This window comes from Tiliqua scincoides, chromosome 4, assembly GCF_035046505.1.
Source record: "Tiliqua scincoides isolate rTilSci1 chromosome 4, rTilSci1.hap2, whole genome shotgun sequence".
Classification (NCBI taxonomy): Eukaryota; Metazoa; Chordata; class Lepidosauria; order Squamata; family Scincidae; genus Tiliqua; species Tiliqua scincoides.
In genome coordinates, this window is record NC_089824.1 from 61907494 (window position 1) to 61935493 (window position 28000).

The 28000-nt window shown below is 43.1% G+C and overlaps 1 protein-coding gene, 1 long non-coding RNA gene and 1 pseudogene across 4 annotated transcripts in view; 2 read left to right on the top strand and 1 right to left on the bottom strand.

Moving 5' to 3' along the window:
• Positions 1 to 28000, top strand: part of LDLRAD4 (low density lipoprotein receptor class A domain containing 4) — a 370927-nt gene that overhangs the window by 181544 nt on the left and 161383 nt on the right. For all 3 annotated transcript variants that reach the window (XM_066623784.1, XM_066623783.1, XM_066623785.1), the window contains one exon: positions 8842 to 8982. In XM_066623784.1, coding sequence (XP_066479881.1) covers positions 8842 to 8982 — 141 coding nt within the window. The remainder of the gene's footprint in view (positions 1 to 8841; positions 8983 to 28000) is intronic.
• LOC136647909 (uncharacterized) lies at positions 8 to 28000 on the bottom strand. Its single transcript, XR_010794309.1, has 5 exons — positions 27906 to 28000; positions 24370 to 24555; positions 17496 to 17574; positions 2356 to 2498; positions 8 to 73 (listed from the first exon to the last, which is right to left on the bottom strand). It is a non-coding gene; the product is annotated as an uncharacterized lncRNA (long non-coding RNA).
• LOC136650730 (5S ribosomal RNA) lies at positions 27397 to 27519 on the top strand (annotated as a pseudogene).

Genomic DNA, 28000 nt, shown 5'->3' on the forward strand with positions numbered 1-28000 from the left:
GTGTCTTCTGTTGAATTGGGTGACAAAATAATGGTAGTGCTGTTCATATTATGAAGTCAACTGAAAAGAGAGTCTGAAAGCATTAAGCATAATGTAATGAGATGAGATTGTATATGGGTGAATAAACACAGCATGTGTAAAATAACATTGGAAATTATGATGGCATTACAGTTCAGCATTCAGCATGCAATTATTACAACAATGTTTAATGGTCAGGGTGCATATATATCAAATTATTTAGCCACAATTTTCTTGGGTATATAAAACAGTATCTGAAATCCATGTCCTTGGCACATATTACGCAAGTTCTGTTTCCTGTGTTTTTATTTTTCAGCCCTCTCCGTTTAAACTTCTGTTGGCCCAACCCTATCTGCTAAGTCACAACAGTGGAACAGAGTTCCACTGTGATCACAGGGCCTACAGCAATGCACCAATGGCAGCCATTCTGGAGCTGCCCCCACAAATTGTGGCAGCCCACTGTCACAGCTGGCAACCTGCTCCAAAGCAGGTAAGCTGGCACTGGGGGCGGAGGTGGTGGATCGTGGGTGGGGAGGTGGTGGAACCAGGTGTTCTGGAGGTGGAGAGAGGGTGAATCTGGCAGCAATGACACACATTGAATTTTATCCCCTCTTTCAGAAACCTCCCCGTACTTTTTTCCTCTTTTGGCATACATACACCATCAAAATAGGTGGTGCATGTCCGAGGAGACATAGGCAGCCCTAGGACTTACACAGAAGTAAGTAAAAAATATATATACATGCCTCTTGTTTGCCTTTGGGTCACCTTTCCCCCAAAATAGGGTTCAGCGTGCACCTTTTTGGCACAGTGGCAGGGAAAAGGATTGGGGCCTGTATTTGTTTGAATGCTACAACTTTGGCAGAATGCAGTAGTTTCCTTTCAACATCTCAGTTCTAAGCAGGTCTACTCTGAACTAAATCCGATTGTGTTTAATGAGGCTTACTCCCAGGCAAGTAAGTATAGGATTGCAGCCTAAGAAGGCTAAGAGCCGAATCCTGTCCAACTTTCTAGTGCCAGTGCAGCTGTGCCAATGGAGCATGCGCTGCATCCTCTGGTGGAGGTACAGTCGCAGAGACCTCCTCAAGGCAAGGGAACATTTGTTCCCTCACCTTAGGGCTGCATTGCGGCAGCACCAGAGCTGGAAAATTGGATAGGATTGGGCCCTAATTCATTGAAGGTTAAGGCTAGCATCTTGAATTGTACTAAGAAATAAACCCCCCCCCCATAGAATGCACATTTCATATGTGTCTGTTAGTGAAAAATATACAGTTCTTATACATATAAAGATATTGAATTTATGTAAAATATTAATGTGCCTTTCTTTCTTTCTTTCTTTCTTTCTTTCTTTCTTTCTTTCTTTCTTTCTTTCTTTCTTTCTTTCCTTCCTTCCTCCCTCCCTCCCTCCCTCCCTCCCTCCCTCCCTCCGATTCTGGGGTAAAACAGTTAGGCATAATGATTTTTTAAAATCCCCTAATCTTTTAATCTGTAACTGCTAATACTTCCTACCTACAGGGGTTAGGGATTTCTCTGTAACTGACCAGCCGGGATCACTAATTGCCACTTGAAAGCGAAGAGGGAAGTGGAATAGCTTTGGAAAGTTATTTATAAAGTGCAATCATGCTGGCTTGTCTTTAAAAATTGGATCACCCTGTCTCCCCCCTTCTTCTGTCTAGACAAGCCATGTAACAACTCAATTTATTGAGATATCTCTGGTGCGTCATTAGTACAATTGTGCAGCCTGGGTTGGCCCTAATTTTCTTGCCAGTGTAGTTCAAGGTCACTAGCTGATTTCTAACAGAATGGGAATGGGGTGTAGCTCAGAAGGTAAGGTACATGCTTTTTATCCAGAAGATTTTAGGTTCTAATGCAGATGTCTCCAGTTAGGTCTGCAAAATACCTCTGCCTGAAAGCCCGTCATTCAGTGTAGAAAACACCTGTCAAAACCTGCAGCCAGGTTGAGGAGGATGCATAGGAGAAGAGAATTTGAGTCAGTGAGTGGGACACATGCCGAGACTGGCACAGAGGGCAGTGGAGGCAGGTTGAGATGGCAAGTAGGAGACCCAAGAGATCTAGATAGGAGCTGAGACCTAAGTTAGAGGCAAGAGCTACAACAGTAGTCGAGGTGGGACACAGGCTTTAAATAATGATCCAAGGCATATAACCAGACTTTCTTCTCTCCTAAGGTAGTCAGGCAGGTGCTTCTTCAGCAGTACAGAAGCTCAGCCCAAGTCTGGTGTAGCTGCTGTTCCTGGGGACAATGGAGAAACACGTAGGACTGGAACAGAGGCCTAACTGAGAAGGTCACTATATCACATGAATTACCTGATGTATCTTTACCTGACTTCTGGAGAGGCTGGTAACTCTTGGAGCAAATTCTGATTCCCTATGTATGGTCCAGGAAATTCGTGTTTGTGCTAGGAAGCTCTGCAGAGGCCTTTTTCTCCTCTGAGACCTTGTAGGATTCTGCGTCTGAGTGGATCCTGACAATATTGAACGAGATAGACCAATAGTCTGAATCTTATTATCCCATTCCTGACTTACTCCTTCGGGATGATGATAAATTCCTCTTTGTGTTGAAATATCTCTATTCTATCAGAAGGTACAGCCAGAAAAACAGTGATGGTGGGACAATGGTGCATCACCACACCTACCACCTGGGACATTGCCCCACCCACTGCATGGAAGGAGGTCCATCATGGGGGTGATACACTGGCCTCCTGCACTGGGTGATGCAAACCCTAGTGAAGCCACCAGTCTAGAGATGTGGAAATACGAGATGTGTATACAGAAGCACAAGTGAGGGTTTTCATTCTGGGGATGCACAAAAAACATGAACGCAATTAACAAATAGCAGAAGGGGGAGAATAACTACCATTACTACAAAACGAATGGATAAGATTTTGACAATGTATAGATATAGTATAGATAATGCTATATTCACTGTTTGTTGATCATCCTTGCTGGAACAAACCCGGTTCTCATGCAGCAGAGGAGCCTACCACAGGAGCCCAGTTCTTGCAGCCAGGCTCCTGTTCCAGTGAACACCATGAATGGGTCAATTCTCTCTCTCTCTCTCTCTCTCTCTCTCTCTCTCTCTCATGTAACAAAATCTAACTGGTTCGTCTGGAATTGCAGAAAAGAGCACCCAAGTAGTATGCAACATGGCTCTAATGGAAACTGAGAATCAGAATTTCCCTGATTTGAATCTTGCCTCTGCTGTGAATTTGGTAGGTGGCCTTAGACAAGCCACTCCCTCCCAGCCTCAGCTCCCCTGCCGCAACATGGGGATACATACCCACTTACCTTACAGGGCTGTTGAAGGAATTCAAGATAATAGCTGTAAAGCACTTTACACACTCAGAAAATACTGTTAAGTGTAATGAAGAGTTTTCCTACTAATTTGGCATCTAGAAGAAGATTCAGATGTCACTGAGTATTCTTATCAGAAAGCATTTCTTCTGTTAGGAAATTTATTAAAACTCAGGGCTAATGAAAACTGATCTTTTATATACAATGTACTGTACAGTATTGAAATAAGATTTTTATTAATCTATAAATTAATTGTAATTTACAAATAAATGTAAAGGTGAATGTAAATTGACCTTTTTTGTTTTTAAAAGTTCCAGTTATATTAGCAATAAACTGATTTAAAATGATATCTCTGTGTTAAACTAGCAAACGTATTAAAAGTCTACACTTGTAATATCTTAAAACAGAATTACTGATGGGCTGTTAAACACATTAAGCTAAAGTCTACTTTAGTTAAAAATGAACTGGGACAAAAATATGTGACTTTTTGAGATCAAGCACTCTAGAAATGGCACAATATATCAGGCATTGTATTTATTCTGAAAATTATGAGCTGCTGTGATTTATCATTTTTTTTTGTTATTTAATGTATTTTAAATCCTTGTTAATTGCCTTCAGTATACTGTATATTCATACAGATGGCTACAATGATGATGATGATTGTAATATGATTATTACTGCTCAGTCAACCCAACAGCATAGGCATTTTGTTTCTATGTTATGGTGAAAAACAGACCTGTCTATCAACTACCAGCCCCTGCTTCTAAATGATCTTGCAGATGGCCCATTCTATCCTTGAGCTATGCTAGTGTATCTCTATAGCCCCTCCAGAGCAGAGGTCTGCCCGCTGGTGGACATGTCATGGATACCGGTGCAACAGATGCGCAACACTATTGGTGTAACTTGGACGCCAGCACACCTCTGTCAATGGAGAGGCCATAATGGGGAGGAGATTGGGAGGGATATAGGAGGGATGTGGGTGTGATGAGGGGACTAGGCCCATGTCATATCCTAACCCCCCATCCGATGATGACACGCCCCCAATGTCAGAAGAATGCTACGCCAACAACAGACCAGGTATCCTTAGGTGTAATCCCAATGGAAACAAAGGAGAAGAAAAAACACCAGGAAATCTCTCCTAACATTTGCCTGGAACCCTGGAGAGCTGTTGCCAAGTCAGCATAGACGATATGGACTAGATAGACCACTGGCCTGACTTGTATCAGGCAGTTTCATGTGGAAGTATATTGGAATACAAAAGGGCTAACTCATAACATCACTTGGGTCAAGAACAGCTTTATACTTGTGTCATATAATCACTATATGTCTTTCTTTTTCTTTCTATATATTTCTGGTTCTGTGTATATTTTGTCTATTTCCCTGTGTTGGGAGCAAGCTTAAACTCATAGCACCAGTCTGTGTCATTCAGAGCTGGGATGCAAATTATAGCAGCTGCCAGACAGGAGTGGGGAAGAGATGCAAATTACAGAAGGCAGCCAGGACCAGCTAAATTGGTCCAACCAGTTTCAAGGAGATGGGATGGAGTGACTGGATAGCTGGCACCCTTTCAATCAGAGAGACAGATCACGTCATTCCAGCCGAGGAAGAGAAATGGCTTCTGGGCTGGAAGTTCACTCTCTCTTCCTCTGGCTCCAGGTCAGAGAGCCCACCAGCCCCATAGGATGTGTGTTTATAGAGTTGGTGGTTCCATCACCCTATAACTGTGGTTCTCAAACTCTCAGGGAGTTTGAGGACCACAGTAAGTCTTTGTGGGGGAGCGGGGAAGGCAGCGATGTGATCCCCAGGATTGCGTTGTTAAGGGGGCTGCAGAGACTGGCATTTACTTACCAGTCCCTGCTGCAGCCTCCCGGGGGTGCGGGTAGTCCTGCGTGATTGTCCACAGGTCTCCCCAGCCTCCAGAAAGTGAGAGCAGAGCGATTGCGTTCCACCTTTGCAGAACCGGAAGTGGAGCGTGATCACTCTGCTTTCACTTTCTGAAAACTGGGGAGCCCTGCGAAGGGTTGAGCACTCCCTTTAGCAACTTGATCCTGGAGGTCGTGTTGCTGCCTCCCCCCTGCCCCTTAAGGGGAAACAGTCCAGGGCCCTCAGGCTGGGGCATCACGAGGCCCTAGTTTGAGAAGCCCTGCACTATAAGATCAAATAAGGAACTATGTAGGTAGAAAACGGTTAGCATAGCATGTTATGTTGTTTTGGGGTTTATCTCCTTTAAGCTGAGCTACAGCACTTCCAAAGCTTGTTAGTTACAGAGAGAAGGAAGAAAAGGGAGTAGGAAGGGAGTGAGTGTGCTAACCACTTGGTGCTACTGCCCTGAATTGTCATGTGGTTGCTGACAGTCTCTTGACCTTGACAACCTGTTATCTCTGGTTGCTATCAGCTTGCTATCTCTGTAGTGTGCACACATTCTTGTTCAAGCATTAATAGGTCTAAATGTGTTTAAATGAAAAAGGTAACTCCTCAGAGGCGGAGCAAACTCTTTTACTGAAAGTCGACCTATGTTTAAGAAAACATTCCTTTAATCTGATATAACTATATAGTAGGAAATGAAGAATCTAGAACCAATTGGGCTAAGTCTTCTTGCCAAGCTAAGGAAGCTCTGGAAATGTATTCAGCAGCTTGGCAATACTGACATTTGGGAATTGAGCACATAGGGTGAAACAGTGAGTGTTCGACTGTGGCAGTCCTCCAGTTTGCTAATCTCCATCTGGTAGTTAAGAAAGGTGGGCAGAGGGATAATTTTATGGGCCTGAATGAATTCTTGCAGATTACAGTATCAAAGCTGAGACATTTTGCAGCATTAAAGCCTTCTTTAAATGCAGGGATGGTACCTAATGATTACTGTGTCTTGTCCACTGCTGACAGTATTCCAAGCAGACATGGAAGGAGACAGTTCTTGCCCAGGCTGAACTTCAAATAATATTAACATTGTGAAATTTCTAACACCAAATTCTCCACTTCACCAAGGGACTGACTTGGGGCGCAATCCTATCCTGGGCTGAAACAGGAAATCCAAGAGGCTTGCGCTGTATCCAGCACAGAGTAAGGGCCCAAAGTGGCTCAGCCAAAGGTAAGGGGAAACTTTCCCCCTTACCTCTGGGTAAGGCACCCTGGCCCCTACGGGTCTCCTCAGACTTGTGCCACATCCTGAGGTGGCACAAGTTCGAGGAGAGCGGAGTGGCTTCAAGCCACTCCGAACTCCCTGGGGTTGGGATCCATCATAACTGCTGGATACCAGCCCTGCCTCCCACTCCCCACCCGCCCACCCCGGAACGCCTCCCACCCGCCTCCTACCCGCCCACCCCAGAGTCTTGCATCAGCCAAGCTCAGCCGATGCAAGACTCTGTGCTTCCATCAGCATGGAGGCTTGTGCCAGCCTCTGCAGGCCGGTGTGCCTCCATGTGCTGGCCTTGCTGACTCACGAGGAGGGGCAAAGGTGTCTTATGGTACGTTTGCGACCTTCATGAGTCGCCAGCTCAGGTACTTTTCTGGGTTGCACCCTTGGTTTAAAAGCAATGAGATTTAGAAATAATTTTGAGTTTTATTTTTGGATGTCCATTCAGTGCACACTTCAGCTTATATTCCAAAGCAAGATCACAGCCCTTTTGCATGTTTTAGCAGCATGTACAGGTGAGGCCTTGGTATCCGCAAGAGATCCATTCTCAGATCCCCTGCAGATGCCAAAATTTTCGGATAATCAAATCTGTGATTGGCCCCTTTAAGCACTCTGAAGGGGACCAGAGCTGTGGAGCCTCTGGAAGGCTTTCTGAAACCCATAGAGGCAGCACACATCCACCTGCTGCATCTGCGGGTTTCAGAATGGCCCATGAAGGCGTAAAAACGCCACTTCCAGTTTCCAGAAGTGTTCTGAGGCCTGGAGAAGCCCTCCAGGTGAAACCAGAAATTGTTTTTTTGCCTCCATGAGTCATTTTGGAGCCTGCAAAGGCAGTGGGTGGATGAGCGCTGCATCTGCGGGCTTCAGAAAGCCTTCTGGAGTCGACTAGAGCCCAGCTCTGGTAGCCTCTGGAGGGCTTAGGTGGGGCCAAGCCTGGCTCTACGCAGGTCCTGGAAATGCACGCTGAGCTGGGTCTGTGTTGCAGAAACCGCTGATATGGAGGCCCCACCTATAATTACCTATTTAAATATACTATTCTCTCTGTGAAATTGGCAGTTTCAGAAATGGAAAAAACATGAAATTCAGACTTAGGAATCATGAAAATTGAGAAACCATTTGCCTGAACCTGGGCAGATGTGCAGTGAGGAAGCCGTCTTCATAGGATTCCTCTTTGGTGGGAAAAAGCTCCATCTCCTTATTGAGCAGCATGTTCTGGAGGTAACAGTAGGGGTTCCAGGCATGTCAATGACTAGATCAGAATCAGTGCATCTGGATTTGTTTTAATCTGTTTATTAATATTTAGTTGTCTTTTGTAATCATTTTTTTTAACAGCAACCATGAGACTGAAAATTCTACTTTTGGATTTTAAATGAATTTGAGGCCGTTGTTCTGATGCAGATAAAGTTAGTTGCACTTGAATTACTTGCAAGTAACGTTTCCATTGATTTTCATTACGACACAACCAACTGTCTTGGAGGTGGGTCATTATGTTGTAGACATGTCCCACAGCAATGAAGCACAGGGATGTATGGTTAATTCAGGTGTGAAGAAGTGCAGTGATTACTTTTGGATTTGTTAATATGTGTCACACTAGCCTATTCTCAGAAAACAAGTTGGAACTTAATAAGAAAGACAGTTAATTTGAATCCTGTTCTGAATTCTCTTTTTGAATGTATTCTGGCTTTGCAGAATCAAGCAATCCTGAAAGACTGCTGTATTTCTATATATGGAGAATTGTGTTGTCAAAAAACTGACGTGAATTTGGTAGTTGGCTATGATTCTGGGCCCACTACCTGATTGCATACATGTGACTTCCAGTGAAGTAAATTGGACTTATGTATACATGTCTTGGTGTGAAATTGTAGAATTTTTTGAAATAAAAACCAAAATCTGATAGGAGCTGGGGACTGAAGGTGACATCAGGTGTTTTGGATGAACTGAGATTGTTGTGAGACTTCTAAGCAACATAGTGCCATGTAATGTAGTAGTAATGTAATGGGTGCAAATGTGTTGGAAATCAGCCCATTTTGAATTTATTTGTGGTATTTATTACCATTTTGAAATATCTTGTGAACTTTACAGAATAATCCTGCGAACACATACATTGAAGTAATTCTATATCCTAGGTGTATTCTGCGGGGCTTATTCCCAGACAAGTGCACGTTGGATTAAAAACCCTAAATAGTTCAGTGGTTGTGATATTTAAGTTGTACAGTACTGCAGTACAACTTGAAGGAGATGAAGAAACCTTTACCATGAAAAATCATTTATGAAACTGAAATCGGTTTCTTAGTTTTTAACTCTGTAGTCCCTGTAGCCTTGATTTACAGTGAAGACAGCAAACAGAATCTATTTATGTTCTCTCTCGTTGTTGTGTATTTCAGAGTGCAAATTCACCTGCACCAGTGGTAAGTGCTTGGATCTTGGTTCGCTGATCTGTAACCAAAAAAATGATTGTGGAGATAACAGTGATGAAGAAAACTGCCTGCTTGTAACAGAGCATCCACCTCCAAGTATCTTCAGTTGTAAGTACTTGGCCCTGTCTGCCAGTTTGGAAATTGCTTTGAATTTTATGCTATTTCTTGTTGTTTTGGAAAAGCTACTTAAGTTAAAGTAGCAAGATGTTTTTGTTTCTATGACCATAATAGGTACAGAATGTTGGATTTCTTAGGGTGCATTTCCATGGTAGTGTACTGTGCCTTGTCATGAACAAGAAGTGTGAGGAATGTTCTTCCAAAAAGTAGATGATCAAATAAACAAAAAAAGGATTGCGAACTTAATGCAGCCTTTGCGAGTTCCGTGACACCTGCATCACTTTGTGAACTGACATAGGACTAATGTACCCAGTATGTCTGGCGCAGGTGTGTTGTTGGAATTGGAATTTTTGTTGCTGAGCAAATCCTCTAAATGAACACTATGCAGCTCCACCTTGCATTGGTGTATGTGGATAAACAGACATTGTTTTGCGTTGTTGTATATTGTATCAAGTCATACTGATTGTCAATATTTTGCATCAGTGAATTAGAGCTTCATCATGTAATTTGTCTACACAGGAAGAAGAAAGAGAATTGGTCTATATGGTAACTTATCTCTGTGGCAAGAAGCGTCCAAAGTGCTAGTTTTCTTACTATGGTTGTTGAGGTCTAGAACAGGAGAACCTTGGTATAGCATGCATAGCTCCCATGCCAGTGATGCACTTCTCCAGAAACATCCAGTATAATTTGAAAGGAGTCACCTAGCAAGTTTCTCTTTACATTAATAGCCAGAGCGAAGGCAGTCACCACACGGGAACTTCCTGCCATAGGGATAAAATAATATTAGTCTGGACTTTTGTCTTATTGTGGGAAGATGCAACTATTCAGTTGTGTATTTCCTAAAATTCTGTATTGTAATTGGATATCTACAAATGGATCAGTGGGTGATCTCCAACTGACTAAATAACTAAATGTATCAGCAGTATCAGCAAATGATTCATTCTTGTACCCCTTGCAGATGCAGAAAACCTTGGATATCAAAATCCGTTATTTTGGTCCCTTTATACCCTGCTCCAGTTGCCTCCAAAGGGCTTTCTAAAGCCTGCAGAGGCTGTGCCCACCTGCCCTTAGCCTCTACAAGCTTCAGAATGCTTCCTAGAGGCATTCTGAAGCGCGCAGATGCCGCAAGTAGACACGCATAGCCTATATAGGCTTCGGAAAGCCCTCCAGAAGCAATTGCAGCAACCTTTGGAAGGTTCAGGTTGAGCCAAGTTTCGTGGATGGAAAACCAACAGATCAGTAGGTTGGTTTTTGACACCCTGTATTTTGACACCCTTCTCAATGCATCTTTGAATGAGAGTTATAAATTGTTTAGCTGTAATTCAGAATCATTTTTTTCTCAAATCAAACTTCTAAAAGCAAGAAGGATATATGAGCATACTCCTTACCAACTTGGCCTTGTTCACCACATAAAATTAGTCTTCTTCATATTATTCAGTGATATTTAGTTGTTATGATCTGCCAATCAAATAATATGCTTGTGGGGTAGAATATAAACTAGCTGTGTTCAGAGGTGATTTGGAAGGAAACTCTCCAGCCTGCCTTCTGTTTTGTGGATTTGGTGGGGAAGGAAGGTTCTTATCTCAGAAGGCAACAACAAACTGTGTGTACAATAATTAAAGGTTTGTTTAACATTCAGAGGTGTAATGAATGAAAAATGTGCCCGGGGCAGGGACATATGCAGCGCATCCCTGCATAGTGTCAAACTCAACGGAAGTGTGTCACCTGTCATGTCACCACCCACTTCCGGGTTTGGAGGCTCTCCAGCTTCTGATACCAAGAAAGATTTTTTTTAATGAAAGGGAGGGAAGGGAACATATATGAGCCTGCCACCAGCTTGCAGCCTAGCTATCTCTTTAGTCCCTGGAGCTAGCAGAGCTGACACTCAGGCGCCACCCCCTCTTCGTCTTCCTCTTTGGAAGGCTTGGGCTCTCCTTGGTTGATGCTATTCCCCCCTGCTTCCGCAACTGCCCCCACATCTCTTGACACTGGGATGCTCCATGGAGGACAGAGGTGGGGATGGGGTCCTTCCACTGAGCAGGCACTTCCAAGTGGAAGCTGAACTAATTGTGTGTGTGCGTGTGTGTGTGTGTGTGTGTGTGAGTGAGTGAGTGAGTGAATGAGTGAGCAAGGCGTGATTCTTATCTTGCCTTTTCTCCTTCATGTTTTTGTGACCCCTTTTTGCAAGCCACAAACTAAAATCAAAGAGCTGTGATTCGGCCACCCTGATATATAGTAAAATATATGTGCCGATTGGATCGAGTCAGTGCTGGCCGTTGCTTAAGTATCTTGTCCTCTTTCTCCCACATGAGTCAGTGACCTTCATTTCCTCTTCTGCACACCCAGGGGCCTCTGTGACCTGAAAGAGGCAGAAGACTGCCTGGACAGCAGAGCCAACTGAGGAGCAGAGGGGGGAGCCTGAGGAGCAGATAGGGGCACAATTTTTAAAATGTTTTTTTTTTTTAAAGTAAGTTTAAAAGCCCAAATAGCTCCCCCTATCATCATGCAGCAAAACTGCTGCGTTGGAGTGCTCTCCACTGAGTCTTCCGCCTCTTATTTACTTTTTAAATGTTGCTAAAATGGTGTCCCTATTTGCATTGCTCCCTGAGCAGGTACCCTTCAGGCTCTGCCCACATTACACCTCTGCTAACATTTATCGGACTATGGGTGCAATCCTAACCCCTTATGTCAGTGCTTTCTAGCACTGGCATAGCAGTGCCAATGGGACGTGTGCTGCATCCTGCAGCTGGGTGTCACTTAAGGAGGCCTCCTCAAAGTAAGGGAATGTTTGTTTCCTTACCTTGGTGCTGCATTGCCCTTACGTCAGTGCTGGAAAGCACTGACATAAGGGGTAGGATTGCTCCCTATGCAGATCCTCATTTTTTAAACTCCAAATGTTGTCATAGATATGAAACATCTTCTTCTATTACTTTTTTTTTCATTTAATGCATTCCTTGGCTGTAGATACTCTTTCTATTATTTTCAGCATATTGTCCCAATCTAGCTATACACTATAGCAGGGGTGTCCAAAGTTTTTGGCAGGAGGGCCACATCATCTCTCTGACACCGTGTTGGGGGCCGAATTAATTTATGTTTCAAATTTGAATAAATTTACATAAATGAATATATTAAAGATGAACTTATATGAATGAATGAAGGTCTTGCAGTAGTTCAAGGCCTATAAAAGGCCTTGCACAAAGCAAGGCTGGCCTTTCCTTTCCTGCTGCTACTGCTTCACAGACGTGAAACAACAAGCAATGGAGGGAGCCCTCATCCCACAGCTCACTCGAGAAGCCAAACAGTTGCCCTCATGCTGAGAGCAGTTGCATCGGGCCAGTGTGGGCTCCAACAAATCTCTGGAGGGCCAGAGGCTCATTGAAGGCTAGGGGCTTCCTGAGGGCCACATAGAGAGGCCTTGAGGGCCGCACGTGGCCCCCGGGCCGGGGTTTGGGCACCCCTGCACTATAGCATGCTTCCATGCATCTCCAGCAGGTTGGGAAATCAGGCATGCAAATGGATGCTTGGCACATACTTCCCAGTGTAAGAATTAGGCAATGCACAAAGAGTCCGTGTTAAATGTATGATTTCACCAATCAGTTGTTTATTTGGGCCTGGTTTGAGTCTCCTTCACTTTGCCTTTCTCTCCAGACAGCTGATGATGGAATTCCAGATGTATGTAAGATTCTGTGTACTCTCTTGAATCAGATTTGTAGTCCTTCCATTATGCTCCAGATGTTTCTAAGCACTTTGGTAACATCAACCCAGGTGCAGTTGTGGATATAATAGTTTGGCAAGTATTTCTCACTTACTATAAGCACATATCTTACTGGGCACAATTCTTTCATTCATAAATGCTCCGTATTAGTAATTTTAATTACAGCATTTGTTACTTTTCAATTAGTTTGATCCTTCGAGGTTACTTAACACCCAAATCCACTGATTTCAGAAATGGTAGAGTTATCATCGTACCGTCTTATTATTGTGGCTGTATTATGCTTTTATGGTGGTAAAGCTTAGTGTTTCAAAATAATTGGTAAGATTGAGCCATAATACCATAGAAAATTGAGGGCAAAAAGACATAGTCAATATTCTTCACAGCTTGAATGCAAGGAAAACAAATCTGTCAATATAGTTTTATAGCTCCTTTTCATAATTGACCACTGTAGGGAACATAAATTCACTTTCTATTTTTTAGGTCATGGCATGTGGAGCCTGGGTGAGAGAAGAAATAAAATTTGCTTATGCTTATAGGGCTTTGAAACTGTTCTGCAAATAACTTTGAAAAATAGTTGTGCAAAAACTAATTAATTTAATTCTAGGTTTGTAAACTCCCAGGATTGTGAATGCCATTTTATTCAGATAGCATGCTTCCTCTTTTGTGCTTTTACAGCCCAAGGCTATAATCCTGCAAGAAGTCTTTGCACCTTTGCTGCATTGGGACTGCTCAGGTGTGCAAAGTTAATTTGTCTGCTTGCAGTACTGGGAGCTCATCAGTTTCTCGGCTGATTTACAGTAGGAATGCTTTGATGAATAAGAGATTTGCTCATATATATCCATAAAATTTGGCCATATGGTGTGCTGTGTGACTTTATACTAAAATAGCCTCCATGGAATAGTCTACATCAATTTGAGACAGCGCATATTGAAATTTTATTATTCTTAGAATTAAATGAATAGGCAAGCCACTTATTAAGGCCACAGAGATAGAAAAATATTTCTAGCAAGTGTTGCCACTTTTCACAGGGGAGGAAAAGGACATTCTTCATTTAAAATGTTAAGTAATTTAAATATATGCAAACTTAAAATAGCTTATTGACTAGCTGAACAACTGGAGAGAGAGAGAAAATATCCCCATTCCAGTCAGTGTGAAATCAGTACTTATTCACCATTCACAAGTACGCAATTAATGGCACCCCTGTTACAGCAGTGGAACTGCTGAATCAATCTGCAGTGCTGATAGTAACTCCATGTTTTGTGACAGTGTTTCATGAGGTCTATGACCTTGCCCATAATGTACACCGAAGTCAGTGGTGCTTCTCTGTGCAGGCATGTAGCTAAAAAGTCTTGTTTTCTAGGCCCAGAACTGGTCTACAGAACTATGATCATAATGAGTGCTCTGATTTGGAACTTCTGGGCTCACAGCATTTTTTTCTACATTTAACCTAAAACACTAGCAATTCTATGCTGTATTCAGAGAGTTAGATGCAAAAGCTATCACATCACTATTTATTCCAAATAAAAATAAAGTTACTTGTGTTACAAGTTACTATGATCACTGTGTACTTGAGAACTGGTGTAACGTAATGGCCAAAAATGTGAGATGCGGGCTTGCAAGTATTTTGTGAGTACTTTTCATACTTAGATGTGTGGAACTAATAGGGTTTTGTGAAACTGTGTGTTTCCCTTGCAACACAAGTATATGAATTAGGCAGCCACTGCCTGTTCCAGCTGCTCAGTTCACATCCTCGTGTCACATTCCAGGAAACCCGTACAGTATTTACACTGAAGTCCAGAGTATTTCCCTGGATGAAAATGGTAATGCATGAAACAGCTCTCAAAGGACTGCTGCAGCAATATCTATAAGATCAGGTTCTGGGTGTTATTTATTTATTTGCTAGTTTCTTCCAGGTGTGTTGGGGCTGTCCCACATCAGGGATGACTCTCCCATTTCTTTCAATATTTAGCAGTCTAGGATAGATGTTAATGAAAGTCTGGCATGGCTATTCTGAGAATTGCAACAATGATAGTAATTTTCAGTGTCGGATTACTGCTTCACAGAGGGAGAGAAGATGGGGAGGAGGAGAGAGGGAGAAAAAAATTATTCCAGTTCTAATAGAGTTTGCCATCAGCCTGGCTGTGCCAGACAGATGGATCATGAATATTGTCTAGACACTCTCTGCCTGAGTGAAGCTGTGGTCTCTAAGGACGAACAGTGAGATGCTGGTTTAAGTAACTGGGGGAAGCCAGGCTGCATTCTCCACTAATCAGATAACAATCAATGCAGATTATGCTTCACCAGGCCAGAGAAAAGGCCCTCTGTTACCCATCATGGTCAATAGTGATGTCAGTGGAAACTTGTCTATTGCTAGGTTTTAGGGAGAAAGAGGGAAGAGTGTATAAAAGATAGAGCAGTATTGCTTGCTGTGATGACCCTTGATTTTCACTGATTCACATCTAAAGGATTCAGAATTATTGTAAATGGGGTCCCAGGGCAGTAGTGGGGAAATAGAGAGGAGAAAAAGACATAATTTGTTTACAGCTTTGCGGACAAACCTCTTTACTGACTGGTGTTGAGTATGTTATTTTTCTATTTCTTGTTGGTTTTTGCAAAGGGTGTTGCAAATGCTTCCCCCATCTCAATTCCTTATTCTGGTTGTTTCTTTGACCCTTTGAGTTTTGCAGTGTGAAACTAAGGTTTTTGTGGTTCTAAGGGTGCTGCCAATAATATTCAGTTTGTATGAGAATACTATAGTAACCAGGTGGGTTAATTAGCAGGCAATGTAATTTTGTATTGAATTATCTTAATCTTGGGGGATGTTGACACGGCTAGTATCATGCCCAACCAGCATTCCTTTTGTGCTGCTTGTATTTGCTAATCATGCAGCAGATAGATTGATCTGTGGAAATCACAATATAATCTGGATAATTTTGCTATTTGTTTTGATGACCATAACCTAGGGAGTTCTAAGTGGACAAATACAACACATGTGTACACAACTATAATCCAGTTATGCCCCCAAAGTAAGCAGGTGTGACCAAAGTTGCTCTCTTTTCATGGCAGTGAGAGAGAACCCAGCTTCAGGAAGGAATTTCTGTTACAGATGGAAGAGTCCCTGTTAGAGTGGAAGTAGAGTCGGAGAGGCTTGTGGTGGCTCATTTGCATATACTGCTCATTTTAGTGTAGGCCAATTTTACATTTCATATTGAAGTATCATTGAGGCAGCCAGGTGGCAACCCTATTTCCAATAGAACAACCAGTATTATCAAGCAGGGAAATTCCTCCATTGCTTATGCTCTGGGAAGCTGTGCAGTGCCTGAATTACTATGGTACCAATTCTGGGAAGCTTCTGAGTCTTAGGAGTAAGAGAGCTATGTAGTCACCAGGGTTCCCTGGCCAAGCTTGGGAAACCTGGCCTACCAAACTGGGCTAAAGCTTAGGCAGAATCTTTGAAATATTTCTCCTCATGTGAGGTACACAGGATTAGACATGTGGTAAGAGCAGAATTGTTATTAATTGCAGAGTACAGTATATCAAGGGCTTACACAATGTATATAAAAGGACTTTGCCCAAGCTTTTATTCAGTCTCACTGAGGAGCTTTGATCATTCAAGCTCAGGAATTATACAGCTCTCTTGTTCCTAAAGCTCAGGACTTTCTGTGAGCTGTGCCCTGTGAGCTTGTGCAAAGACTGCACAGTTCTGTAGAGCAGGGGTGTCCAAAGTTTTTGGCAGGAGGGCCACATCAGCTCTCTGACACTGTGTCGGGGGCTGGGGCAAAAAAAGAATCACTTTACATTTAAAATTTGAATAAATTTACATAAGTTTACATACATGAATATATTAAAGATGAACTTATATGAATAAATGAAGGTCTTGCAATAGCTCAAGGCCTATAAAAGGCCTTGCACAAAGCAAGGCTGGCCTTTCCTTTGCTGCCGCTGCTGCATCACAGATGCGAAACAGCAAGCAGTGGAGGGAGCTCTCATCCCACAGCTCACACGAGAGGTCAAACAATCGCCCTCACGCTGAGAGAAGTTGCGCTGGGCCAGTGTGGGCTTCAACAAATCTCAGGAGGGCCAGAGGCTCATTGGAGACTGGGGGCTCCCCGAGGGCCGCATTGAGAGGCCTTGAGGGCCGCAAGTGGCCCCCGGGCCGGGGTTTGGGCACCCCTGCTGTAGAGGCTTAAAAACCAGCTGTAATTAGCATCCAGAACTTGAAAGAACATCAACAAAACGTTGAGCAAGCAAAACCAAAACTAAACATGATTCTGGTGCAATTTGTAGTATCTGTTGAGCAAATCTAGCAATATGAATGGAATAGCATTCATCTGTGGTCCCCTTCATTCCTCCCTCCCCTATCTCTATCTCTCCTAGAAGATGTAGCACTCCGACCTAGACCTAGCAGTCAGATACCCAAGCATCTACTTAAGAAAGTTCTTTTTTAAAGAAGTCACATAGCAGATGCTAGAATATACTGTGTTCTTTTGTTAAGCATCTTTTTTTAAATGACATTTTGAAAGTGGGACACGTAGAAACCAGGAACTTGCAAAGTTAGTGTACTGGGTGCAGCTCACCAGCAATCCTGCTGCATATCCTTCATTCAATTTAAGGGGCAAGGCACAGTGGCTTGCAGACTTTCTTTTCCTTCATTAGAACCATTTTCAGTTAGTTAAGAAATATGATTAAAATATACATAGAAAATCTAATGTAAAATCAGTAAATAGAAAATGCTTTCTATTTTGTATTGTGCAGTGGCTAAGAGGCTGAGCAGTGGAATAGGACTTACCTGGTTCGAATCTTGCCTCTGGCATGAACGCACTGGGTGGCCTTAGGCAAGTCACTCCCTCCTGGCCTCAGCGCCTTATCTGCAGTGTGGGAATAATAATTACCTTACAGGATTATTGCAATAACTACATCACGATAATACACATGAAGCATTTTGCATACTCAGAAAACACTATGCAAGTGCCAATTATTATCACTGGAATCACAGCCCACCAGATATTTAGACTGGGGTTTTTTGAGTTTTCACCAGTTTAAACTAAAAGCTTAAGAACTGGTGTGATACTGCTGTATAATGTTTGAAGTTCCTAGTAGTGTAGATCCTTAAAACTGTTATCTTTTCTGCATCTGCATTTGCCAGATATTTCTTGAGAGTCTTGAGGTTTGGACCTGTAAAGTTTCCAAGGGTAGACCATCCAGTAGGTCCCCATATCCCTGCAAAAGTTGAGTTAAATCTAAACCTTACCAGGTAGTGATCTTATCATGAAAAGGAGTGATTTTGTTCTGCCCCACTCCCAGATCATCACCCTCCTGTCCAGCAGCAAATGCTAGGTCCTGAGTGTGTCCCATCTCATCCTGTCCATCTCAAGAGTGCAGCAATTAATTGAGCAGGCCCCTGATTCCTATAGTGGACATGAAATCTGGAGCCAGTCTCAAGGCAGGTACCTCAACTTAAACACTGATGTTCTCCAGTAGTAAAAGCCTAGGTGAATCCAGTGCTATCCTGAAGACAATCCCAATTTGGCAGCAGAATGGGGAAGTTCATCAATGGAATCCCAATCTTGTTCTGACCACCCAGCTTTGGGAACTTGAACGCAAAAGCTGCAGTCTTTTGAACAAGACTCATAATAGACTATCATGCCTCTGCACCCCCACTCCTATAGCTGGGGCTGCTGCACTACCCTGAATCCTAGAAGACAAGAGCTGAGAGTAGGCAATCTCTACTCTGCCCTGTCCAATCAGGGCTCAGTGACATAAGCCAGATGGTCTATGGCCAAGTTTTTATTATTGACCAATCTAGCATTAAACAACAGCACCTTCAGTTCCCAGGGGCTGTCAGCAGAGCAACCAGAGGACAGAAGGTTGCTAAAGAAGGATAGATATTGCCTGGCAAATCCTCCATCTCCTGAAATGATCTGTCCAGTTCCCACCACTGTAACTCCCTCTGCCCATCACTACTTCAGATATGGAACCCACATTCTATTATCTGGGATGGTAATCAGCCCAAATAAAATTATCCAATTTTATTCTGGGTGAGACAAAATATATTAATTTTTCACTTGTCACTGTCTTCACAGTGGTACTTTTGCAATAGCTTATATTAGGGCTATTCAAATTGAGTTTACACATATCATGACAGTTGTTTGATAGTATGTGAATATGGGGCCTGGAATATTCCAGAGTTGCAAAGATTATCAGAAGCTTTCACTGCATTGACTACAGTATTTGTTGCTGCAGACAAATGCTGATCATGGTGATGGAGCATTCATGGGAAACTCCTCACACATTTGTCTTCACAGGGAGACAAGGCAACAGTGTCCTGTGAGTAATTTTAAGTGTGCAGCAAAGAGATGTGTTTGACATAGGCTGATACTCCTTCTGCATATGGGCAAAAGATGTCATTCCTTCAGGAGAAGATAAGCTTGCCTAAGATAATGAGTCTCTTTGGCTGATCCCAATAAAAAGTATTACTAGGCTGTGGCTTTTGGATTTGCTTGGGATAATAGCCTCTAGATACCAAACAGAGTTTAGGTGGTCTGGTCCCTGGAAAATGGAGCCTGTTTTTTACGATTTCCACAGTACTGACTCACATATGCACTGCACTCCCCTCCCTTCTTCTCCACCAGCCTATTCACCTATTCTCTGCTATCCCCACCTATGTGCAAAGTAGGAGTTCTGCTTGCTATGGAAGGTAGTTGAGCAAAGCAAAGAGTGGCTCAACAAGCAGGAGGCCCAGTGGCTGTATCGTCTCCTGATGTTGTGGAACTTTTAAAGAGGCAGACACTGTCTGTCAGGGACTACTATCATGACCCCCCCCCCCCAGAAGAGACCACATTTCTTGCTTTGAGTTTCTTGGTTACATCCCAAATAGATTTGCACCTCTTTCTCTTTGTTATCAACAGTTTGATAATCTCACTTTGTGGTAAGATGTGAAAATTGCATGTTGCTTATGACAAAGAAGCACAGAAACAGAAAGCATGAGACATTTATGCTTTCTGCTACCCTTCACTTATCTACCATGTCCCAATGTGCTTTTAGTTGCCAACCGCATGGTCCTTCCTACTTTTTGACTTGCTCTTCAGGCCCTTCCTTCTCCCACCCCCTGCCATCAAATGTAGAATGGAAGGACACAGGATAGTATTAGCACAGTTTGTGAATACAGAGTCTGGCACCTAGTAACACCTTGATGGAAATAGAAAGCTGCGAACACAGTATTAAAATATGCTCACAAGCTGCAGGAACGAATGGGCTGAATTTTTACACTGCAGATGTTCATTCCAGCACTTGCGCTGAGAATGCAGTAACAAATGTGTGGGGCAACTACTGAGATGATTGTTTTCTTGGCAGCACCAGTCTCCAAAACACCGTCTTTTTGTTTGGGTTTTTTTTTTCATGATTTTGCTACAGATTGAAGGGATTATTTTATAAGACAAAAGAGAGAGAAAAAAATAATCCTCATCGCTAAACTGCACTTTGGGCCTTTTCTGTCAATTTGTACATCGTTGGTTGGCTGGCAACCTTCAGTCTCGAAAGACTTTGGTATAAGCCTACAGCACCCAGTATTCCCATGCAATCTTCCATCCAATCTTCCATCCATCTAAGCCTGACCCTGCTTAGCTTCCGAGATCAGACGAGATCGGGCATGTACAGGGTAACAGTTGACTTTTACGTAATTGTGGTCACATCTGGTAGGTTTGTACATGTCTTTGTTGCCTTTCAGGATGTGATTTGACTAGCTTGCTTGAGTCAGCTGGAGCAGATAGACCTGCAGGCTGGTTTCTATGATACACCTGTGCTCTATTTGTGCCTGTTTTTCCAGTTCTCTGATTTTCTGCAATCTGTATGTGGAAGGGTGGATGATGCTGAGTGTGCACACACACAATTTGCACATACTTGTGTATGTGTGTGCATATGCATTCACCCATGAGGGAGAGACTTCTTTTTAACCCCCCTCTCCGGAAAGAAATGGATTAATAGTAATCCAGTAGATAGGCAATATCCACCCACTTGAATTTGGAATGGGCCGTTCTAAGCTTTTTCAGAGAATTCTCTGAAAATATATTGGACTTTTGTCTTCTAGTTCCATCTTATGTCCATATGTCTTGCATTCCCTGACTCTCCATCAAGGCCAGGGAGCTGCCTGTCAGATCAATGGGTAGATCAATGGGTACTTCAGCATGGTTGCTGAAGTAGCAGGACAGCTGACCAAGCAAGGAGTTACATAGAACAAGGAGCTCAGCAGAATGTGTTGCATTAACTGTTGTTGTGGTTGGCCCCTTGTGGAGTGTCAGCAGGGCCCTGATTCAGAACATACATGATTGTTTGCTCCTGAGTCATGCTCAGCAGTGGGAGACCACCTGCTTCCAGTTGTGTACTGTTAGTTTGGGCTTCTGTTTAGACCAGTCACCATTTCTTCTTCTGGGAACCTGGGAGGGTCTGGAGCTAGGGTGTGTGTCACCAGTCAGTGTGTCAAGCCCCCTAGATCTCCAGTGAGGCATCTGCCAGGGAGTTGGTCTCAGAGTATTGACTGCATTCTGTCCCCTAACTCCACTTGGTCCCTGTGTGTGCTGAAGCGAGTGGTAGGCTCCTTCTCTAGTAAGGAGGCCTGATCCAGCTGTGGCTCTGGGCTGCTCCTAACAGGAAGGTGCAGGGCTGGTCTAGCCCTGAGGTTTACTGAAATGGTCACTTTGAGCAATGAGTTGGGAAGCAACAGGGAATTGATATGGGGTGTTCAGGGTGTTTGGGCAGGAGGTCTGGTCTAGAGGGTAGAGCCTCCGTCTGCCTGAAGATAACATCCACAAGGTCGCCAGTTCGAGGCCACCAGCACCGTGCGACCTTGAAGCAGCTGACAAGCTGAAGCCGAGCTATTCCATCTGCTCTGAGCGTGGGAGGATGGAGGCCAGAATGTGAAGCCAGATCGGAATGAAACACCTGAATGTAGTGGTTCTTGAAAGAAAGAACCTTCTTTCAAATTGTAAAAATCCCTATTTTAATAAGGGATTTAAATAAAGCCTGCCTATGTAAACCGCCTTGAATAAAGTCTTGAATAAAGACCAAGAAAGGCGGTATATAAATACCTGTTGTTGTTGTTGTTGTTTTTGTTATTATATTCTGCACCCTGCACCTGATTGCCCTGCCTTCCAGCCTGCCACTGATGGAGCCGTTTCAATTGTGTCTCCGATCCTGCTCACTAAGAGTAAGTGGGAAGAGTATCAGGCAGCAGCAGTCCATCTCTTCCTTCAGTGCCACCACTGAGTCACTCACAGCATTAGAGCTGCAAGCAGCAGCAGCTCTTCTTCTTGCTTGCCCAGCAAGAAGGCCTGATGGACAAGTAGGAGAAGGAGAGGAGCACACTCACACCCCGCTGCCACAGCTTTCTTCGTATCTTCGCCGTCAGCACTGCCTCTTCTATTTTGCTCCACCTGCTCCTGTTTGAAACAGGACTCCCAGCATGCCTTGCCCATCCTGTTCATTTCAAACTGATCAGGTGGAGTAAATGGGAGTACATGGCACTGAAGCTGGAAGTAGAAAGAGGAGAGGGTCTGAACCGATGTGCCTTGCCATGCTGCACCTCATCAGACCCACGCTTGTCCAATGCCTCAATCTGCAAGGGGGAGGAAGAAGAGGTGGCAGCAACAGCAGCAGTGATGGGGTGTGCAAAAACTAATGTGTGCTCAAGGGGTTTTTTAAGGGAGGTCCATACTAGCAGGGTTGACAGACCTGCCCCAATTCAGCACCTCAGAGCTGCTTAGGTTACATCTGAGAAGGTGACAGAGGATAAGATACTTCATCAGGAGTTATGTGATGCCCAGAAAGACCCAGTCTGGGGGAAGTTCTCCACTACTGTCATCTATTGGTTCGTTTCTTCTCCTCACTTTCCTGGACAAACAGATAGGACAAATGGAATAACTACACTGTGTTGGCAGTACAAATGCTCATTATGTTTACAGGCCTTCATTGCTCTTGACCTTTGCAAGTCTCCGCTGCCTTATTTTCTGGCTTTCCTGCATACAACCTGATGTGTTTGGAAAAATAGAGAAGTTTGGGGGGGGGCGAAGGATGGGAGGAACTGGGCTGATGACAGAGCTGGTATAATTACAAGCACAGCTGAAATTTAGAGGGGATGGGCGTGGCACATGATATCAATTCAGGATTTCCAAACTCCCCAATTTCCGAATGGTTTCTCAAGCATTATCCAGTCCAAACCCATTGAAGACCCTAGTCTTCATCTGATAACTGGGTTTATTATCATCTATCACCACTAAGGCATTGGCCTCCCTGGATGCCTACAATCAATTAAGTGCTGTGGAAAGAACTGTGTTAAGGCCTGAGGCATTCTGTGTGATCATCCCTTGTCTTGAATGAGCAGTAGGCTTCTTTACAAAATCATGGCATCAAGCAGCTTAGGCAGTGTCTTTCATGAGGTAGTTCAACCCTATGACTCATTGGCAAGATGTTTTTAACAACGCATTTTAATGAAAAATAACATGGACATTTATGCATGCACACACACATACCCTATATATAGAGGATCTATGCTAACTGGCTTATTGTATTGCTAACTAAGGCCGCAATCCTAACCAACTTTTCAGCACTGACTTAGCCGCAATGCAGTCCCCAAGGTAAGGTAACAAACATGTCCTTACCTTGAGGAGGCCTCCTTGACTGCTTCCCCACTGCAGAATGCAATGCATGCCACATTGGCACAGGTATGTCAGTGCTGGAAAGTTGGTTAGGATTGCACCCTAAAGGTATGTAGAAGATCAGAAAAGTACAGTAGTTAGGATCTGTAGTTAATGTTATAAGTCTCTCTTAGATCCTGTTTCAAAATGTCCAAAATGACATCTATCATGTACTCTGTGGTTGCCCCAGCTGGGCATAGCTCCAGCAAACCCATCTGACTCCTACATAGGCATCAGGTCGAGTCATGACAAAGTATCTTTCATACATACTAGTCTGATCTTTTTCTTAATCCTAAAACAGTCCACCTGCACAAGGAGATCAGTTATCCACGGTCTCTGAGTGCACTAGACTAATTAGAGGTCTGTGAATCATTAGTGACCACCAGGCACTGGAGCTCAGTAACCACACCTCCTCCAAGTAGAAGTGGTTATTAACATTTTAATTGAGAACCAGCATGGGAAGAAAAATATATCTGGATTGCCATCTCCTACTTCAGGAATGTCTGGACCTTAAACAACAAACCAATTAACTGGCTAGGTACTTGGGTAAGGCAGAGGAAGGAGAACAATGAGGTGTTACATTCAGATTGACTGCAGAGTGACAGTCTTGCAGTTTGGCAGAACTTCCTGTGTGCAGAATGGATTTTTGTACTTTCAGATGACATCAGGCAGATCAAGTAGTAATTATAGCCCACACAATCGGGTATCAGTGCAAGCCTATGCATGTCTACTCTGAAATAAGCCACACTAAGCTAAAGGGGACTTACTCCTTGGTAAAAGTGTATAGGATTACAGCCTACAGCATGCATGCATTCTGTTTGTCAGAGCTGCTGCTGCTGAAATATTCCTTGCGAACAGATCCGTGGCCTAGGGTGCCCTTCGGGGATAAAGGCAGAATATAAATCTAATAATAAATAAATATATAAATAAATAAATAAAGTGGGTCTCCCGTGAAGATGTGCAGTCATCTCTTACCTTTTGTAGCACCATTCTCTTTGGTCTTGATATGGCCAGAAGAGAGAAAATTCTTCCACTTCTAATACGCCATGGATAGTTTTGTGACCTCTCACCACATATGTTGCTTGTTCATGTTGGGAAGTCATGTTATTCATGAACAATGGTGATTTAAGATTCGCTTACCTGTGTAAACCACCTTGAATGCTGTGTAAAAACAGAGAAAGGTAGTATACAAATATTTAAAACAAACAAATAAGCAAGCCAAGAAAGCAAGGCTTCTCTTTTTACAAGATTTTTTGAATCTCTGTGCTCCCCCTTTTCAGACCCTTAATGCAATCTGTAGATTTTCATTGCTCTGATCTTTTGGGTTTTTTCCCCTTTGAACTACTTGTTCTTGTGAATTCTGCTATCTTACTTTTCTATCAGTTTTATCTTTAATTAATTATCTTTAATTTATCTTTAATTAATGTGGGTACATTCACATATTATTATTATTCTTGTTTAAACCTCAGTCATAGAAAACTACTAAAATCACATAAAGATATCTGTAGACAAATATCTCCATATACATTCATATGCCACTTTTAAACAGTAATACTGACTGCCCAAGTATTAGACACCTCTCTGCATTGTATCATTACACAAGCCGTTGAGTGATTAATTTAAATTCATAACCTAAAGCCTTTGGCTTTATGTATAACTCTATGCCTGCATGTATACATGCATGTGCACCCCCCCCCCACACACACACATTCTTAGAAGAGACTTGCTCTAACATATTGTGATAGTCCAAACTTTAAATGCTGTATAATCAGACATCTAAAATCCTACTTCCTTGTTGACCCAGAATAATCTATAGGTAAGCCAATAAATATAATCAGGCAGTCCTTATAAAAACACCAACTTTTCTGCTGAGCAAAGAGTTTACATGCCAAAGTCAACATTTTCTTTTTACAGGTTTATGGGTGATGATGCCGTGCCCCAGGAAAGCTGCGAGTCGTGTCCCAATACCATATCTACAGTTTCTCTGCTGTTTTTATGACATTCAGAAATCCCTTCTCTCACTCATATTCCAACAGTGTTAATGATTTTGGCTTGTTTCCAAAAAGTTTCAACATTCATGACATAATCTACATTAATGCCAGTGAAATATTTGGCAGGTGCTTTTTGGAATCATTACCTTTGCAGGTTTTGTTTTTTTTAAAAGTATTTTCCCCACCCTTTCAACTAAGGGGCATTTGTGAATTATACAGAATTTTGTGTTTTTGTTTGTCATCTCCTGCAGCTTTTATACTGAACACCTGTTGTTTGCACTGGGATACCTTCACTAGTGCTGGTTAGCCAATTGCCCTTTGGCAGTTACAGTAGATGAAACTATTCGGGAAGTGCTCATAGAGAGTAAGACTGCAGACAGTTACATGCTCGCATTTTATGCAAATTGCAGAAAATGTATTGTTTCATTCTTCAGAACCTGCCTGTTACTCTGTTCTGCTTTTATTTTTAAGGAGGGAGGTGAATGGATAGACATGGTGTAGGTGAGATTATCCCTGCATATGGATTTTAATTGGGCCTCTGATGTTCTCATTTACCACACTCTCAATCCATAGCAAACCAGGCTATATTTGTGTCCGCCCATCTGAACACCCCCCCCCCATCTGAACATAGAGCAGCGATGAAGAATTATGTGCTGAACACAGGTGGTATATACCACAAAGGAGTGTTGCTGGGTGTGCTTTTAAAACATGTTTAACGTGTACCTGGGGTGTCATATACAAAGTGGGGTTTGGGAGCTTAGGGTTCTTGGTTTTTGAACTCTAAAACCCTCAAGGCCCCTTGCCCAGTAGTACTGCCACCACCCTGTATGTGCCAGTACCTCAGTCCAGGGACACTTAGACCCTCTAGGCTTAATACTATCCTTTGCAGGCGCTGAGCTCTTTTTAATTAAAGCCTCTGTCCTCAAGTTACTAGACCTCAACGGGTACTCGGTAGCTTGCTGAACGGCTAGGCAGGATTCTGAACCTTTGTTCTCAACAGACAATGAAGCAACTTGGTAAAAGGTATTTTAGTTTATTAAGTACATAAGGTTACACACTCTACATAAGGCAGCAAATGCTAGAGGCATAAACATCTAGGAAATATATCAGCAATAAAATAACAAAGCTAGCTGGCTATCTCTGTTAATACCATCTCTCATCTGGGTCAGTTACTCTTGTAGATCTCTTAGCTCCAGGGCTACCTATGGGGTCAGGTGCACATGATGGACAGTGGAGCTCACACGCGTGCAGGATGTTGCACCCAAAACTCTGTCCATGAAGGAATCCCCACACACCCCCTGGGCACTCATTATTATACTTCTTATGCTAATAGTACTGAGGTGACTTCATACTTATTAGACTGGACAGTATCCATTCTGCACACAGGAAGTTCTGCCAAACTGCAAGACTTTCACTCTGCAGTCAATTTGAATGTAACACCTCATTGTTCTCCTTCCTCTGCCTTACCCAAGTACCTAGCCAGAACCCTTGAGGAACAGTATCAGAACCCTTGAGGAACAGAATCTTCTCAAAGTTGACCTGGTTGCTAACCCCTCATAGTTCTTACCCCTCCCAACTGAAGATCCGCAGCTGCACTCAATCACCCTTGATAAGGCGCCTCTCTGTCTGCTAAGGTGCTAAACATTCCAATTGGTTGTAATTCTTGTTATCTGTCCTTCCTGGCCAGCAAAGGAGAGACAACAAATCCTTTTGTTTATTTACTCACATTCCTGCAGCTGGGAACTGCTAGCAACTTCTAAGTTACACTTTCTTAGTTTGGTTCAGGCTTCTCATGTCAACTTAGGCCTAACATGTACTTATTCATGACAGGGGGAAATGTGTTACATGTCCAGGAACCAAGTGCAGTGGCTGATGACACAAATGGCATAAAGAAGGAGGGAGGCAAGGCTAAACACACAGAAATAGATAATGATTATTGTGGGTTTAATAATACTATAATGGGGAAGGAGAATTAATAATAACAAGCAATGCAATATTTTCAACCATCATCACCCACAGCAGCAAATGTTACCCTGCACATGCCTGATCTCGTCTGATCTCAGAAGCTAAGCAGGGTCAGGCCTGGTTAGTACTTGGATGGGAGACCACCTGGGAATACCGGGTGCTGTAGGCTTATACCATAGTCTTTCGAGACTGAAGGTTGCCAACCATTCATCACCCACACAATTAAACCTCAAACACAAGCAGTTCCTGTCTAGGTTGAAAAGAGAAGAAAGAGGATATCCTTAGAAAAAGAAAGGGGCAGGTGATAGCAGAAGTGAAGGAGGGAAAAAGGAGAGGGAGCAGGACATAGAGAAATCAGGGCTGAAAAACTGGGTTTTCGTGGTAGTGGGGAGGGAGGAGAAGGACTGGGGGAAAGAAGAGAGAAAAGCAGGGAATTTTCAATGTTCCAGCCAAGGTGAAAGACCATGGTGGAGTTGCAGTTTTGTGTTGCCTGAACCAGGGCGAGGCAAGGCAAAGAGTGAACTTCTCAGCAGGCTGAAAAATCACCTCACTTACGTTGGGCGGAACTTGTCGACTACTGTTCCTGATGCCATCGTAAGATGCAAGAGACTTGCAATTCCCTACTCCGTAAAGAAATAAATACTCTCAGA